The 19,069-nt window shown below is 42.6% G+C and overlaps 1 protein-coding gene across 5 annotated transcripts in view; it reads left to right on the forward strand.

Annotated features, from left to right (window-relative positions):
- LOC126106509 (luciferin sulfotransferase-like) overlaps nucleotides 1-19,069 on the forward strand; it is a 128,036-nt gene that overhangs the window by 92,787 nt on the left and 16,180 nt on the right. For 2 of the 5 annotated variants that reach the window (XM_049912832.1, XM_049912831.1), the window contains exons 5-6: nucleotides 2,307-2,427; nucleotides 16,045-16,139. The exons of 2 other annotated variants lie outside the window; for them this stretch is intronic. In XM_049912832.1, the coding sequence (XP_049768789.1) occupies nucleotides 2,307-2,427; nucleotides 16,045-16,139 (216 nt within the window). The remainder of the gene's footprint in view (nucleotides 1-2,306; nucleotides 2,428-16,044; nucleotides 16,140-19,069) is intronic. One more of the 5 variants, XM_049912834.1, reaches the window with a different exon arrangement.

Here is a 19,069-nt window from a genome sequence, read left to right on the forward strand (position 1 = left end):
ACAATTTCTCCCCATACGATTTCCGTGCTTTTGGAGCCCTGAGAAAAGACATTCGTGGCCGTGTAATTGCTTCGGACGAAGAGGTGTACGCCTCGGTACAATCGTGCTTCCGTAGACAACCGCAAACATTTATCTAAAAAGCCACTGACCGTCTTGTCTGAGAGTGGGATAGATGTACTAACAGTTATTACGATTACTTTTGAAATAGTAAACAGCCTACTTACTTTTTTCCATGTGTCTCGTTTCGTTTGACTGCCACTTATAGAGAGTCGCAGCACGAGTGCTATATACGCCACTACCAGGCGCCAGAGTGAAGTTTGTGATGACCTCAACCCACAGGAAAAATAATTATCAAAATCTGAACTGTGAAGTAATCCAAAATTCTAGTTGGAAAACCACACTCTTTGTTACACTTCTCAATTGGTTACGATCACACTTTGTTTATGAACTGAAAATTCTAATATTCACGAGAAATTGCTCTGAAATTAACCTGAACCGACAAAATTGTGTATATATTCTCTGAAACTTCAAAAACATCTAAGACAATATCTGAAAGAATTTAGAAAAAGTGACAAAATTTCGTGAATCACACACAATACTGTTAATAATCGCATGAACACTGGGGGGTTTCACCATACATCTACCCACTTTTGAGTATAACCAGTGTCTCTTAATACTACGACTCGTAGCGATACAACATCAAAAACTTTTATTACTGGGTAAACAGTCCCTACGTGATTTGACAGTTGACATTCATAATTCACGCTCATGTCAGGAAATGCACCAATACCGGAATAGCAGCTTTTACGTTATTGGTCAGAACGCGAGCAATTATGGCGGTCGCCGTAATTTTCGCGCGAAGCCATATTTCGCGACAAAATACTCTTATTAGTCACTGTCATATATCTAGTTTCATAACAATACATAAAACTGCATAAAATAACTACAATAATTTTGACATGCAAGGAGAATTAGTTCTAATGAGAGGAAGAAATTTATATTTACTGGTGTTTCAACAATGACTACCACGCAAATTTTAATTCACTGACTGTAATTTTAGTTTCGTTAGCAGAAAGCAAACATAAACTAAATAAAGAATTTATTTGTATAGAGTCTGTAATTCTTATACTTTTAATAGAGAAAGAAAGTTTCTAGGTCAGGGGATAGCGTTCGGCGAAATCTCTTTAACTTTTTGTTGCATACGAAGCGTTGCGTTGGGCAGCACGAAGTCGGCGGGTTACGATGATGAGAGCAGGACACAGGCAGTTCCGCTGGCTAATCTTCTCCGGCGAAACGCAAATAAAGTTCCGGCACAGCCGTATCATTAACCCCGTGGTGATTAACAAACCACAAGACGCCAGTATACGACCGTTGTTGACATATCCTCTCTTTCAAAGTACATTACGTAGACATCGCTCATTTTTACACTTTATGCACTGTCCGTGACGCTATCGTCCATAATCACACAGTTCGTCACATTCAAATAGTCTTAGCCACAAATACACAGTTCATAGAATTGTTCTTGTGTGTGAAGCACAACGTAAACAATGTCCACTCTGTTCTCGCATTTCAGACTTCGACGACGTGACTGAAAGTCATTTATATTGCACAGTTAATTAAAGTCTTCACTTTCACGGCTTGATAGAATGTGATAGACAACAGTTTCACCACCCAAAACCTATACCGGCAAAGTTCATTCGCATAAAAGCACTGTTCGTGTCGGCCACAACAAAGTATTGTTAGCGCCACTTTCACAGTCCGGTTTATTTGCTCTTAAAGTTCGCTGGCGATGGCATTACATACCGCAGTGGTAAAGAGAATTAACAATCTGATAGTTCGGTATCACTGTCCATACAATTACGTATGCTTTTCATAAAACACAGTACTATTTTTCCGCGCACGCTTCGCAGACACACGATCCACCATCCCATCTACTACACAACAACCTTTCGACTATCGATATCACTATCGCTGTCCCCTGTCTATAGATGTTATATCGTTATCGTAAATTACATAAATCTTTATAAATGTTATTGACTGCATTTTTCACATTTAATAATATTCCAAAAGAGAACTTTACAAACTTTACGACAGGTACAAAACAAGAAATATATTTATCCGTTGGCAAACGAAATAATCGCAATTACATCTTTACATTTAAAAACCACAGTAGAATGTTACATAATCACAATTAGAAATGCCCTTATGAACAAAAGAAAAAGAATAGAAATCTAAAGAAATTCACAAAAAAATTATATGCGTAATTAGCAATGCCTTCACAAGTGGCGGTCTCGTCTGTTTTGCAGATCATATACGTCGCCAGAAGTCCGAAAGACGCCGCCACCTCGTTCTACTACCACAACTGCCTCATCCACGGACTCAAACTCTCGCTGGACGAGTTCCTCGAGTGTTTCCTCGCTGACTGTGGTGAGTGAAGTGGAATCCCCGACATGCCTTGTTAAACAGCAGCCATGAAATTAAGTACTGTGCAGGGTGATTCAAATAGTATGGGACAAAAAGAGAGTGTTCCTGTGACTGCAGTAATGGCTTTATATCGGGAATACCCAGATACACTGCAAGGTAAGCTCTTACAGCTTAGGTTGGCAACAATGAGGCAATGGAAAGTCGCCGTTGTTGTTCATCGCTGGCGTTGGTATTCAAAATGGTGGCATCCGCCATAGAACAGGAGTACGATGTCATAGAATACGCAAAAATATCATCAGTAATCCTTGTTGAAATATATTTTCGGGCCGATAAAGTGGCACCACACCGTCAAGATGCGTACGCAAGAAGACTAACCGTAGGATGGCCACCAGTCGAGAATGAAGTGGTGGAAAACATTCGTACGATCTGAGAAAGAAACTCCAGAAAGCTCACGAGTCGTGCCAGGGGGGAAGTGGACGTGTCGCAGTCGACATTGTGGGGTGTGTTGCGCAAGCTTCTGCAGTTCGAGGCTTAACAGAACTCAAATGGCGCAGCCGCTAAAAGCAGCCGATAAACTGAAACGGAGAAAACTATGCACAGACTTTCAAGCACGTTTGGAGGCGGACGGTTTCGCAACAGACTTGTGTTTCCTGCCGAAGCCACATTTCACTGAAGTGACAAAGTGACAGAGCATAATTTGTAACGCCGCATCCCTCTCTGGAAGCTGAACGTGAGTCTCTGAAGCTTAATGTTTTCTACGCGCTAACAAACCACAGAGTCTTTGGTTCTTCCTCCTTCGCCGAACCTACCGTTAGAAGCGTAGCCTTTCTCGGTATGCTTTCTGTCTCGTCGATGCTTCAGCTGACAGAAGAGGTACTTAGTTTTGCAGTAGGACGGACCCTCGTCACGTTGGCATAACCTCGTACATTACACCAGCGTTTCTTTTGTTTTGAGAATGTGTCTAGCATATGGTTTCCGTACCCCCATTTCCGCAGGACTGAACAACAGTTAAAGCACCGTACAGTCGGCGGGGTTTAGTCCGTTGATCGGACTACGTTCAAACGGACCTGGTAGGAAATGCAGCGCCAGACAGACATCTGCCGTGCCACAAATGGAGCACATACCGAGCATCTGTGAATGTCGATAGCAGCAGTCACAGTTAACCTTTCAGTCTGTCTACATGTATATTTCTGAAATAAACTCATTACTTCTGTCACAGGAATTCTTTATTTCTGTCACGTTCATTTTCCATTACTCTGTATCATATTTCAAATCGTTGTTAGTTAGTTACGTGTTCTAGTGATCAACAGCATGGAAAACCGTTATGACGTGGAACGTGTCAAATGCACAAGAAATGCGCACAGGAAACAAGGTATTTTTTTTCCCCTCCAGATTTATTTACTCATATTCAAGAATTCATCTATGGTATAGAAAGAGTTGTCGAGGAGGTATGATTTCAATTTGTTTTTGAAACTATTACTGCCGTCTGTCCGACATTTTATTTCATCTGGTAATTTATCAAAAAGTTTTATAGCATCATATTTTACCCCTTTCTTTGCCAAAGATAGGTTAAGTAAAGGATAGTGTAGGTATTTCTTTTTTCTAGTATTGCAATCATGAATATTGCTGTTGATTTTAAACCGGTCCATGTTGTTGAGAAAAAATTTCATTACTGAGTAAATGTTCTGTGCAGCAGTTGTAAGAATTCCTAACCTTTTAAACAGATGCATACAAGATGAGCGACTATGAACCTCACACATTATTCTAACTACTTTCTTTTTAGCAGTGAACACCTTTTGCCTAAGTGTTGAGTTGCCTCAGAATATTATTCCGTATGACATCAAAGAGTGGAAGCATGCAAAGTATGTTAGCTTAGTAATTTCTACATCCTCAAAATTGGCAATTATTCTGATTGCAAAAGTTGCTGAACCTAGTCGCTTTAGGAGATCCAAAATATGAATTTTCCAATTAAGATTCTCATCTATATGTACACCCAAACCCTTAGTATGCTCTACCCTGGCTACTGACTTCTTTTGATGTCTCATGTTTGTTGAAGGAATTACACTTTTTGCAGCACTTGTTGTGATCTTTAGTCCGAAGACGGTTTGGTGCTGCTGTCCACACCACCCTATCCTGTGCAAGCCTCTTCACCTCTGAGTAGCTACGCATCCCACATTCACTTGACCCCCCTGCCTATACAGGGTGTTTCCGTGACAGAGTGCAATGTCAGGCAGGCAACGTGCCAGCTTCGAGGGATAATAGGAATAAAATCGCATTACTGTGTGCTTTCTTATTTACATTAGTTACAGTTAACTTCAAATACCATCATTGGCACAATGAATGTACCATTTGTACTGCATCTTACAAAATGTGCCGAAACTGACGACCATCAACCTCAATGCAAGCACGACATCTGCGAATGAGGTTCTGACGCACCCTGACAAATATCCCTGGTCTGTTTCCAATTACATCAGACGCAGCTACAATTCTGGCAACTAATTCCATCTCCGTATCCACAGGGGTCCCATACACGAGTGACTTTAGATATCCCCATAGGAAGTAATGGCGGGGGTTCAGGTCAGGAGTCCTCGCAAGCAGTGGAATAGCACCTCCTTTCCAATCCAGCGACCAGGAAATACAGCAATGAGATGGTTGTGGACGTCCGCACTGAAATGAGGCGGTGCTCCGTCATGTTATATCCACATCGTCTCACGAACGGCCAAGGGTTCGCTCTCCAACAATTGAGGTAGAGCTCTTTGCACGAACCTCAAGTACATGCTGCCATTAGGACGGCCAGGCAGAAGATATGACCCAGTGAGACTGTCACGTACAGTGCCGGCCGAGATATTAACAGCAAAACGTAAAAAAAAATGTTCAGATGTGTGTGAAATCTTATGGGACTTAACTGCTAAGGTCATCAGTCCCTAAGCTTACACACTACTTAGCCTAAATTATCCTAAGCACAAACACACACACCCATGGCCGAGGGAGGACTCGAACCTCCGCCGGGACCGGCCGCACAGTCCGTGGCTGCAGCGCCGAGACCGCTCGGCTAACCCCGCGCGGCGCAAAACGTACCTGATGGTGTGACTCTGCTAGAGCGTGAGGGTTTTCCTCATCCCACGCATTGCTATTCGTGCTGTTCGAAATACCATTACGATCAAATGAGGCCTCGTCAGTAAACAGCACGGTTTGGAGGAAATCTCTTCGGTGAGCCCGTTGTTGCAGTAACCTGACGCAACGCCGTCCTTGGTGCAAAGTCAGTCACAGTCACTGCATGGACTCGTTGTGGGTGATACGGGTGTAACTGTTGTTCGTGGAGTACTCGGCATGCCCTAGTACGTGCAGCGCCCATTTTACCTGCAATACGACGAGACCTTGTAGCGGGGTCCGCTACAACATGTTCCGGCACCTCCTCTTCAAGATCGGGTGAGCGAGTGTTGTTCATGTTGCCAGCTACCTCGTTTCTTCTTTCGAATCACCACCTTCCTCCCCCAAATGCGAAAATATTTTGTTGACACCGACTTACATAGGGAAGAACGATCATCACGATAAAATAAGGGAAATTAGTGTGTAACGTCCCCTTACAAAAATTAATGAATTACTGTGCTGATAAACCTCTCACATTATTTGATTCTCAAACAGCTGAGCAGAACTGAACGTACTCAGACATTTCGCTCTTTACCTATTCTGATCAACACTAAACTGACACACAATATTTTTAGCGCAACGCAATCTGACTTTCAGAAATCCCTACGAAAGAATGGCCCTGACTAACATTAACCTATACGTTTCACAAATCACTTACCTCACAAAAATCTTCGTTACTCGAGCTACTGCAATACAGCGAGCGCCACTACAGCCAGCTAAATAAAAGATTCAAACTACTGAAGGCACTAACTACTGATAGGCATAGTTAGCAAATGAAAGGGTTTCATAGAGAACAAGCAAGTATTTACCTTAATAGTGTTCAAAAGTCATAATATATATATCAATCCATGATATCCAATATTACAAATTTTCTCTTTCTGATGGACACACGTCCAGATCGTCCGCTCATCTTAATATCTCAAAATTCTGCCATCTCTCTCCCCAAATCCACCACTGCTGGCGGCTCACCTCCAACTGCCCAACGCTACGCGCTGTTAACATCTAACTGTCAAACACTACAATAGCCAACAAGAATGCAAAGCAGCCACAGACTGCACACAGCACAGCCAGTGATTTTCATATAGAGCGCTACGTGGCGTTACCAATAAAAAACCTATACAGCCTACTTACAAGAGCTCGTACGGAAAGATATAGGTGTTCATTCTTTCCGCGCGCTACACGACATTGGAATAATAGAGAATTGTGAAGGTGGTTAGATGAACCCTCTGTCAGGCACTTAAATGTGATTTGCAGAGTATCGATGTAGATGTAGATGTAGAACCAGTCTGCCGCATTCGTGAATCGAGAGAAATAAACACTCGTCGTGACGGATGATGCCTGCTAGGAAATCGTTCCCTGTACAGCCTTTCAGCAGCGAGGGCATTGCAACGTACCTCCCCACACACAAGGAGCATGTCAGTGAGTGCTGCGAGACAGTACCGGTACTGCTCCATCGTGTTGTGCTGTACGTATCTGAATCCCACAGAGTAATGAAAGGGTCTGTCGTTGATTTGTAGCACGTTCCGACATGTTTGTCGTTGTTTGTAGTGGTCTTCAGTCCAGAGACTGGTTTGATGCAGCTCTCCATGCTACTCTATCCTGTGCAAGCTTCTTCATATCCAAATACCTACTGCAACCTACATCCTTCTGAATCTGCTTAGTGTACTCATCTCTTTGTCTCCCTCTACGATTTTTACCCTCCACACTGCCCTCCAATACTAAATTAGTGATCCTTTGATGTGTCAGAACATGTCCTACCAACCGATCGCTTTTTCTAGTCAAGTTGTGTCACAAATTTCTTTTCTTCCCAATTCTATTCAATACCTCCTCATTAGCTATGTGATCTACCCATCTAATCTTCAGCATTCTTCTGTAGCACCACATTTCTGACATGGAACAATGTAAGTACGATTCAACAGACCCATCCTATGGGGAAGTAAAGTAAACAACACCTGCATCATGACTTCCTAGTAATAGGGCACGTCTCCTTGTTTCGTGGCAGGAGATAAAAAAAAATACATGTAAATAAACAGCGCAGTACATGTAAACCTGTGCGCATGTTAGTTGTAAGTAAGGTGTACAGTACCAACGTTAGACAAAGCGGTAGACAAGTTTACATACGTACCTCCTCTAGCTGGTTTCTCCGACTCCAGGTTGGCTGCCTCAAACTGTCCAGTGGAGAATTCTGTACGTCCTCTTACATTTTTGCACGCTCTGACGAAAACACCCTGCACACCCAACCTTGGACTCTGCCTGCACTTTCTAACCGCCTCATTTCCTTCCATTACCAAAATGGTAATGGAAAGGAACAAGACTTCTGGTCAGGTGACTACAGGGTTATAAACACAAAGTCAGATAGGGGTAATGCAGGAGTAGGTTTAATAATGAATAGGAAAATAGGAATGCGGGTAAGCTACTACAAACAGCATAGGGAACGCATTATTGTGGCCAAGATAGATACGAAGCCCACACCTACTACAGTAATACAAGTTTATATGCCAACTAGCTCTGCAGATGACGAAGAAATTGAAGAAATGTATGATGAAATAAAAGAAATTATTGAAATAGTGAAGGGAGACGAAAATTTAATAGTCATGGGTGACTGGAATTCAAGTGTAGGAAAAGGGAGAGAAGTAAACGTAGTAGGTGAATATGGATTTGGGCTAAGAAATGAAAGAGGAAGCCGCCTGGTAGAATTTTGCACAGAGCACAACTTAATCATAGCTAACACTTGGTTTAAGAATCATGATAGAAGGTTGTATACATGGAAGAACCCTGGAGATACTAAAAGGTATCAGATAGATTATATAATGGTAAGACAGAGATTTAGGAACCAGGTTTTAAATTGTAAGACATTTCCAGGGGCAGATGTGGACTCTGACCACAATCTATTGGTTATGACCTGTAGATTAAAACTGAAGAAACTGCAAAAAGGTGGGAATTTAAGGAGATGGGACCTGGATAAACTGAAAGAACCAGAGGTTGTACAGAGTTTCAGGAAGAGCATAAGGGAACAATTGACAGGAATGGGGGAAAGAAGTAAAGTAGAAGAAGAATGGGTAGCTTTGAGGGATGAAGTAGTGAAGGCAGCAGAGGATCAGGTAGGTAAAAAGACGAGGGCTAGTAGAAATCCTTGGGTAACAGAAGAAATATTGAATTTAATTGATGAAAGGAGAAAATATAAAAATGCAGTAAATGAAGCAGGCAAAAAGGAATACAAACGTCTCAAAAATGAGATCGACAGGAAGTGCAAAATGGCTAAACAGGGATGGCTAGAGGACAAATGTAAGGATGTAGAGGCTTATCTCACTAGAGGTAAGATAGATACTGCCTACAGGAAAATTAAAGAGACTTTTGGAGATAAGAGAACCACTTGTATGAACATCAAGAGCTCAGATGGAAACCCAGTTCTAAGCAAAGAAGGGAAGGCAGAAAGGTGGAAGGAGTATATAGAGGGTCTATACAAGGGCGATGAACTTGAGGACAATATTATGGAAATGGAAGAGGATGTAGATGAAGATGAAATGGGAGATACGATACTGCGTCAAGAGTTTGACAGAGCACTGAAAGACCTGAGTCGAAACAAGGCCCCCGGAGTAGACAACATTCCATTGGAACTACTGACGGCCTTGGGAGAGCCAGCCCTGACAAAACTCTACCATCTGGTGAGCAAGATGTATGAAACAGGCGAAATACCCTCAGACTTCAAGAAGAATATAATAATTCCAATCCCAAAGAAAGCAGGTGTTGACAGATGTGAAAATTACCGAACAATCAGTTTAATAAGCCACAGCTGCAAAATACTAACACGAATTCTTTACAGACGAATGGAAAAACTAGTAGAAGCCGACCTCGGGGAAGATCAGTTTGGATTCCGTAGAAATACTGGAACACGTGAGGCAATACTGACTTTACGACTTATCTTAGAAGAAAGATTAAGGAAAGGCAAACCTACGTTTCTAGCATTTGTAGACTTAGAGAAAGCTTTTGTCAATGTTGACTGGAATATTCTCTTTCAAATTCTAAAGGTGGCAGGGGTAAAATACAGGGAGCGAAAGGCTATTTACAATTTGTACAGAAACCAGATGGCAGTTATAAGAGTCGAGGGACATGAAAGGGAAGCAGTGGTTGGGAAGGGAGTAAGACAGGGTTGTAGCCTCTCCCCGATGTTATTCAATCTGTATATTGAGCAAGCAGTAAAGGAAACAAAAGAAAAATTCGGAGTAGGTATTAAAATCCATGGAGAAGAAATAAAAACTTTGAGGTTCGCCGATGACATTGTAATTCTGTCAGAGACAGCAAAGGACTTGGAAGAGCAGTTGAACGGAATGGACAGTGTCTTGAAAGGAGGATATAAGATGAACATCAACAAAAGCAAAACGAGGATAATGGAATGTAGTCGAATTAAGTCGGGTGATGTTGAGGGTATTAGATTAGGAAATGAGACACTTAAAGTAGTAAAGGAGTTTTGCTATTTGGGGAGCAAAATAACTGATGATGGTCGAAGTAGAGAGGATATAAAATGTAGACTGGCAATAGCAAGGAAAGCGTTTCTGAAGAAGAGAAATTTGTTAACATCGAGTATAGATTTAAGTGTCAGGAAGTCATTTCTGAAAGTATTTGTATGGAGTGTAGCCATGTATGGAAGCGAAACATGGACGGTAAATAGTTTGGACAAGAAGAGAATAGAAGCTTTCGAAATGTGGTGCTACAGAAGAATGCTGAAGATTAGATGGGTAGATCACGTAACTAATGAGGAAGTATTGAATAGGATTGGGGAGAAGAGAAGTTTGTGGCACAACGTGACCAGAAGAAGGGATCGGTTGGTAGGACATGTTCTGAGGCATCAAGGGATCACCAATTTAGTATTGGAGGGCAGCGTGGAGGGTAAAAATCGTAGGGGGAGACCAAGAGATGAATACACTAAGCAGATTCAGAAGGATGTAGGTTGCAGTAAGTACTGGGAGATGAAGAAGCTTGCACAGGATAGAGTAGCACGGAGAGCTGCATCAAACCAGTCTCAGGACTGAAGACCACAAGAACAACAACAACAACAATACCAAAATGAAAATTTCTTGCTCTATCTGTTCATTTAGTCGAGTTCTGCCACAAATTTCGTTTCTTCCCGATTCGATCCAATACCTGTTCGTTCGTAATCCGATCCACCCGCTTAACATTCTGCGTTCGTCTGTAGCAGCAGATACCAAAAGCTTCTGTCCTCTTCTTGCCTAGTCGCCCACGTGTCAGTTCTGTAAAACGCTACATCTCAGAAAAGAGTTTCTAATACTAAAATTTGTAATAAATCGTGATGTATTTCCTTTTTTCAGAAAAGCTTTTTTCATTGTTGTCAGTCTTCCCAAAACAGAAATTAGTACGTTGTAAGGTCACCCCATATTTGTCATCGAGGCCCAAATACGGACGGTGCACAAATGCAATGTTTTACAGATACACGGCTTTGACGGGTGGTAGAATAAGCACATTCCTGTATTTTAACGTTAGTTTGCTTCAGTTCTAGCTCTACGAGCTGGGGTGCTTCCCGTGTAAGGAGTGCGACAGTGTAGCAGGACTGCATTCTGGCTAAGAAATAGAGCAGAGTAGTAGGACTCCATGGCTTCTTAGACGTAGGGCACAAATGTAGGACTGCATGATGTCTAAGAAGCAGGACAGTAAAACTGCACGTATTTTTTGGATGACGGACGACACACGTGATTTAAAATGGAGATTTTCTGCGTGAGTAAATTTATGAGATGATCGATGACGTTTATTATAGAATAAAAAGTGTCAAAAATTTAAAAAACGACTGGTTGCATATGTATACATAAATAAACGAGACTACATGGTATCTAGCAAGTAGCCCACTACGGTAGTTCACCATAGTGTCTAGCTGCTGAGCTCCGTAGTGGGACTGGATCGTCCCTAAGAAGTGGAGCACTCATGTGGCAGTGTGTGCCGTGGGACAGCAACGCAGCGGTACCACTGTGCAACTCAAGGCAAGTAGCTGATGACGTTTGCTAACAGCGGCGTTTTGCATGTTAAAAGGAGTGACGTCGGATGAGGTATAGAGAGAAGGAGATGGTAATGTCAAATTCAGTTTATTTCATAGCAAATTCGTGGCAGTATTTGAGAGTTCCTTTCCTAAAAAGTTATCCAGAAGTACATCGTGAATAACTAAGGGAACCGAAATCTCATGTAAGAGGAAGAGTGTAATTATAGATGCCAGAATAAATATAGATCTGACGTTACTTTCGTAGTGCAAAAAATAGTGTAGTATTTTAAGGGAAGTCATTAAGATGTCTAGAAGTGTGCACGTCGTGACAGAAATAAATTATGCGGATAGTAAGATTACAGCTATGTGGGATATTGTCAAACAGGAGATAGGACAGCCAGCCAGTGTACAAGATTCCATAACAATTAGACTAAATGACAATGTTCCGACTGATAATCAGCAACTTGCGAATACCTTTAACAATCACTTTCTAAATGTAGCACCAAAAATACTATTCATTGGTTCAGTTGAAGAAGCAAGAGTATTAAAAATGTCATTCCATCCACAAAACTTTAAGCCTCTAGAAGTAGCACGAATGCCGTTCAGTGAATTTAATGGAGTGGTAAAAGTTTTAAAAAACCAAACCTCATTAGATGTTGGTGGAGCATCAAACAGAATTCTGAAATGTTATCCCAAGTTAATAAGTAACGTCCCTTAGCATCACGCATCACCGGCACAGGGAGTTTTTCCAGACAGGTTAAAATATGAAACTGTTAAATCTGTTCACGATAAAGGTGACAAGACAAACATAAACACTTATCATCAAGTTTTCCTACTGACATCTTTCTACACAATATTCGGAAAAGTTATGTACTCAAGAGTCGCGTAACACTTAAGTAGAAATAGTTTATTTAGCACTTGACAGTTTGAATTCCGGAAGGTTAACTTGACTGAGAATGCTATTTATATTTTCACTCATAAAATACTACAATCCTTAAATAATAAAATATCGTCAGTGGGTATTTTTGTGATCTTTCCTGGGCGTTTGAATGTGTAAATCATGTTACTCTCTTAGAAAAATTCAAGTTTTTATGGAACTAATGGCTTTATGCACAGCTGGTTACTTAAGAGACAGAATACAAAAGGCTGTGATGAATAATTCAAACAACGTCGGATAGGTAGAAATTTTACTGACTGGGGAGAAATCACAAATGGAGTCCCACAGGGTCGAATTTCGGTTACACACTTATTCCTTATACATATCAATGACACTGCTTTTAACATTCAACAAGTATAATTGATACTGTTCGGAGAAGATACTAGTGTTATAATAAATGCCATTAGAGAGGAAACAACAGAAGAGATGGTAAATAATATGTTCCAAAGAATTATAAATTGGTTCTTAGAAAATGGACTCTTTCTAAATTTAGAGAAAAGACGCTGTATTCAGTTCCATAGAACTGGAGTAAGTCATTACTTATGAAGATAGCACTGATTGCATAAAACCGAGCAGTAAGAATAATGTATGATGTTCACTGATGGGTGTCATGTAGGTACCTCTACAAGGAGCTAGGAATTTTAACTGCCCCATCACAGTACACATTTTCTCTAATGAAATTCATGATAAACGACCCATCATAGTTTGAGAAGATCAGTGATGTACATACCTACAACACTGGAGGGAAAGATGACTTGTTATCAAAGCTGTCAATGGCTCAGAAAGGAGTTCGATATGCAGCAACAAAATTTTTTATCCATTTGCCACATAATATCTGACAGGTAGCAAAGCAAGTTTTAAATCTAAGTTAAAATAATTTCTTCTGGGTAAAAAATGGTTCAAATGGCTCTGAGCACTATGGGACTTAACATCTGAGGTCATCAGTCCCCTAGAACTTAGAACTACTTAAACCTAACTAACCTAAGGACATCACACACATCCATGCTCGAGACAGGATTCGAACCTGCGACGGTAGCAGTCGCGTGGTTCCGGACTGGAGCGCCTAGAACCGCAAGGCAACCGCGGCCAGCCCCTGGGTAAAAGAAATGTTCAAATAGTTTATAGAACATGTAACAAACTAATTATGTCCTCTGCTTCGGCGTAGAGATGGTGGTTATCCCTGAAGCAACTGCTTTTCTGTTATATTGGCTTTTTTCCCACGCCAATTCAACCTCACTTTCAAAATCGCTCGAAATAAGCTGTTTCTGAAATAAAGGATTTGGTTTTTTATTCCTATTATTTCCTGTAAAAATGTTAGAAATCGAAATAAGACAGAAATAAAGTTGACTTCCACAGTTTAAAGAGACATAAATGAACATATTAAATTAAATAGGCAAATGAAAGAAAAATTACTCCACTTACCGTTCACTGCTCTCCTCTAAAAGTGATAAGTGGTTGAACACTACAACAAAATCATCAGTAATCTCCTATTGATTATAATTTTTGAAAATCTGCTCGAAAATCATGTTCTAATCGGGTATCATACCACTGTTTGAGCAATACGAATAGTCAGTGCCATGGGCGAGAACCCAGATTAAAGAAGTCTGTGTTTCGTGTTAATTTGTTCGCTTTCAGGGGCTTCATGGAGATAGAGGCATGTTATGCAGACAGTCAGCAAAAGAGCTACTGTTTCTACTAAATATTATAAATGAATTATTGTTAAATTTTTTATTTATTACTGTTGCCATAGCTTCCTTCCTCTTTTATTATATCGTGGAAATGGCTGACGAACCTTTAGTTTTTTAAAGCAAATGAAACTTTGCACCTCACTGCTTCGTCACTTCGGAAAAATATTTCCAGACTAAGGTTGGTGCCACTCAGCAATACAACGGGTATAAGAACGTAGTCTTCCGCGGCCGGTGTCACAGTGATCAAAATTCTTCTGGGTATTGTGCTGCGTCATCGCTAAAACCTAACAACAATAATAAACTAAAACCGACGTTTCGGCCGAATTGCAACGGCCTTCCTCGTGCCCTGAGGAAGGCCGTTGCAATTCGGCCGAAACGTCGGTTTTAGTTTATTATTGTTGTTAGGTTTTAGCGATGACGCAGCACAATACCCAGAAGAATTTTAATCACGAATACAACGGGTGTCCGACGAACTGCCGTATAGACCAGGTGGGGGAAATCCCTGAACACTACACGCACGCGCTTACCTTAAGCCGCGACGCACGGCAACGGCTACGTTATTGTCTGAGCTATGCAATGCCGATCACGTTGTGTGTTTGTTGCTGGTTTCTGTCGCCATTGCTATTCAAATAGCACTGGTCGCTTTTCCCATTTTCCATAAGAACGCAATATATCAAACCAATTCAAATTTGACGAATAAAAATTACTCCTTTTGTCAAAAAGTTTATGAAAAACGAAAACTTTTAGCACTGCTCCTATGGCTAATCCATATTGAGCTGCTTATAGCCAACAGGAAACAAGTAGGGAAGAGTGTCGGTTATTGAGAACTGAAACACCGCTCTCGGTTTTAAGCGGTCCGTTTTTCCCACTTCTACTGCGGCGCTGCATTACGTGGGAACACGGGAAGTCACCAAGTCGCTTTGCTGGCCGTTAAGCACGTGCCTTGCGATACGGGGAAGCGAGCGGTCGTGGTCCACCTTCTCACTAGCGGCGCTGGCCAGGGGACAAACAAACAGTGTGTGACCAGCTGAATGCTGTGTTCAGAACTAAATTGCCTCTGTGGCTTAGTTGGAAAGTCTACAGCCAGTGCATACTGCCAGTACCGACCTACGGATATGAAACACGGAGTTTACATGCAGAAAAAGTCCAAAACCTGAATGTCGCCAACTAAAAATGGAAAGGTGTAGGAAGGGCATCTATGCTAGATAACGGTGCCGGTACAGGGTGAACAGTTGACCCTCGACTAGCAGGAGCTATCGCAGATGGAGGTGCATCAGTAGAGCTACCTATTTTTTCATTACACTTAACAGGGGGTCATCAATTCTTGGTGCAGTAAACTTTATTACAACAGCAACTGATATGAGATCAGAAAGTATAACTGTAGACCACACACCTCTGTTTGTTTGGCCTGTTGCCATTACAGCCCTTCTCCTTCTTCCTTCACTTCTCGTTTTATCAGACAAACTAACTGATCAGAGAAGACAGGAGGAGACGTGACGCGACAGTGACTGAAACCGCAGCGGTCTTGTTCACGTCAAGTTGCAGCGGGCACCGCCACGTACTGTGTCACGCTGCTGCCGCTGTTGTAACGTCGTTGTTCGTTAAAACAGGTGGTTCCGCATGAGGTAACGGAGCCGAGCGCCACACTCGCTGCCGGTCGTCCACTCAGGCACACACTGGCACGCCGTATGTGGCTTTCGTCATCTGGCACCAGGTTCACTGATCCGTTTAACACACGCCTCTCTCCTCACTGCAGAACTACTGATGGCTTCATTTATGTCTTCCAAATCCTTTCTGTTTGTCGTTTAGACAAACAAAAATCATTAAGTTTATGGTAAAACGTATTGCCTTTCTTGCAGTTCAGTTCACTCCCTACTGGACAAGCGTCCTGGAATTTTGGAAACTGCGAAATGAGCCGAATATCCTGTGGAACACCTATGAAGAAATGAAACAGGTGAGTTCCGTGTAGCAATACTAGTTATATAATATACATATATATAATGCTACATAATATAGCAATATCTATTAGCCCCATTGAATGAAACTATTAAGCCAGCTCCTTCAACAAGTGTTGAAGCAGTAGACATAAAATGTAACTGTGGCCGAGTACCAGACTCTTGCTAAAGTGTAGGAATACGCTGTCTGACGACGAGTATTCGCAGACCCCTGTGAAAACGGAGCTGACCACCAGCTGTCAGCAGGGGTGGGCCCGCCAGTATAAAAGGACGCGGGGGACGCCGCAGAGCAGCAGCGGCAGCGGAAGCGGCCAGCGGTCAGCAGGGCTCACTGGCAGGCCACAGGACACAGGACACAGGACACAGGACTAGTCAGTGGGCGTCACCTGAGTGACGAACCCACCAGTGACACGTCAATCGCTCTGCAGCTGTCCACATCTGCTCTTAGTGATGCGATTCTGGAGTCTCTTCGCGAAGCAACGGCGACAGTTAAACCAAAGCAGGCGGACCTCAGATGCTCGCAGACAAGGACGTTGGAGCATTGCGGTGGGTGGTTGTAAATAATCGCCTGAAATCACCACAGGGAACAGCTCGTGTGTTCCAGAGTTCTACAAGTAGTCTAGCTGGCACAGTCACCATCTGAACCCAACGGAACACCTTTAGGGGTGAATTAGAAAGTCGACTTGGTTCCACATCCCAGCATCCAATATCACTTCCTGCTGTGGTTCCGGCTCTTGAGGAAGAATGGCCAGTCAGTGTCCCCAGCAGAGGTGAAGCCGTCGTAGAGCGGAAGGATGGCTAAAGTCCTCTGTCATCTAATTGGTATCCAGAGACTCTTAATCGCATGGTGTATAGTTATTCCTGTCAGTGACGCTGAGCAAAGGCAGAAATCGCTAAACGTGAGCAAGGCTTCGGGCCCGGTGGAATACCTGAGAGGAGGTATTGAACTCCTACAAAAAAGGGAAGCACGAATGGTCACCGGCTTGTTTGACCCCAGAGAGAACTTCAATTGGCAGACGCTTCGAGAAGACGCCAGCTGTCCGGCAAAATCGTATTTACATCGTTTGGACATAACGCGTCATCCGAAATCGTACTAAATGCCTTCGCCGAAAATTATTTTGAACAATTAGTTCAGGACCCCATTCGAAGTGTAGATGATTGCGGAAACATACTTGGCCTCTTGGCAAGGAGTAATCCTCAGCAAATAGAGAGCATCACGAGGGATACAAGGATTACTGACCACAAGGTCTTGGAACGACACTGGTTACCGCAACACCTAAGTCCACTGACTGTAAACGCAAAATACATCATTCGACAGAGATGCCACAGATCACCGTCTATCCTACTTCACAGAGCAGACGAGCCTCCGAACCCGACCTTCTGTGCAGAGTCGTGGACGTACAAACATTCAGCACCTAGAGGTAGTTCGTCCTACCTCTTTCCTTAGATGCGCACGACAGTAGCACGTGAACATCCGGCCAGGTCCGCCATTTTCGAGATACTCGTTCGCAGGCTCTGCGTAATAATAATACGTGCTTCGTGAACGTCGCTTATCTGAATGGATTTTGCCATCTGAAGCACATATCTTGGCTAGGGTGATCCCCCGTCCGTGTCTGCTCCGGTTACGTACTTTTGTTAGCGCCTCACGTGTCGGCCAACGCCACCAGGAGATGCCGACGTCGCGGTGAGCAGTGAGCGGTGGTCGTAATGTTTTGGCTGATGAGTGCATGTAGCCTGTTGCATTGTAGCGGATAGCGTATGTACACGTGTGCAGCAGTGAAAGGGACAACGGCCCTGTGTCTGGTACTCCGATCACCCTGGGTGCAGTTTTTAGGTGGTTTTCCATATTTATTGCAAATTCTGGGATAGTCTCTAATTACCATCTCAGAGTAGGCGATACAGAAACAGTTCATATACGTCAACAAAGTTTACACGATCCACAGACGAACGACGCACCCTTCTTCTGTCGCACAAGTTTTCTACCGGCTGCGGCGACCGGAAAACCATGCGGGGAAGAAAGAAAAATTGGCCACGTGCGAGTAGGACTGGCGCATTGAGGGTTCCGAGCAAACTTTATTATCTGTATATACAGACACTTCACTCCTTCCGAGAATGGATAGTGATGATTGTTGCGTGCTCACATTGATACTAGCAAGATACGGATTCCAAGACTTTTGAGAGCGTTTTAATTTCAAGTCTGATAAGAAATGACAAAACAAATATAATGGTTTCGACAGTCGGTTAGACACACAGATACACACACACACACACACACACACACACACACACACACACACACACACATATAAACATACAGAGAGAGAGAGACACAGAGAGAGAGACACACACACAGAGAGAGAGAGAGAGAGAGAGAGAGAGAGAGAGAGAGAGAGAGAGAGAACAAAGCGATCCTATAATCGTTTCGTTTTTAGTGACTAAGGCACAGGAGCGTAATGAAACAAATTTAACAAATCGTGAGAAACAGCTCATCATATAGGACGAGATAAACGCTAGGGAAGAGAGATGTGAATAATATCAAATGGTCCCAGGTGATATAGTCATAGTTCTGATAATTCCTGCCACTAGTAATACCCGATAACTGGACAGCTCCTACCACCGATAATACCTTACAGCAGTGTGTAGTTCCTATAATCGGAAACGCCTTGTAAAAGGATAGCTCCTGTCACTAATAATACACCATAACAGGGTAGTTCTGCGTCCAAAAAATCTTGTAATGGAATAGTTCCTATCAAGAAACACCCCTAATCGAGTGGTTCAATTCGTTGGAAACAGCTTGTAATAGGATGGTTCGTGTAAACACGTTGTAATAGAACGGTTCGTACCGTGAAAAGCGCCCGGCAACAGTCACACAGACCCACTGACGGCGCCTGGTGCTCCTGCACCGTCCTACGCACTACGCACAACGCAA

The sequence above is a fragment of the Schistocerca cancellata genome, chromosome 10 (genome assembly GCF_023864275.1).
Source record: "Schistocerca cancellata isolate TAMUIC-IGC-003103 chromosome 10, iqSchCanc2.1, whole genome shotgun sequence".
Classification (NCBI taxonomy): domain Eukaryota; kingdom Metazoa; phylum Arthropoda; class Insecta; order Orthoptera; family Acrididae; genus Schistocerca; species Schistocerca cancellata.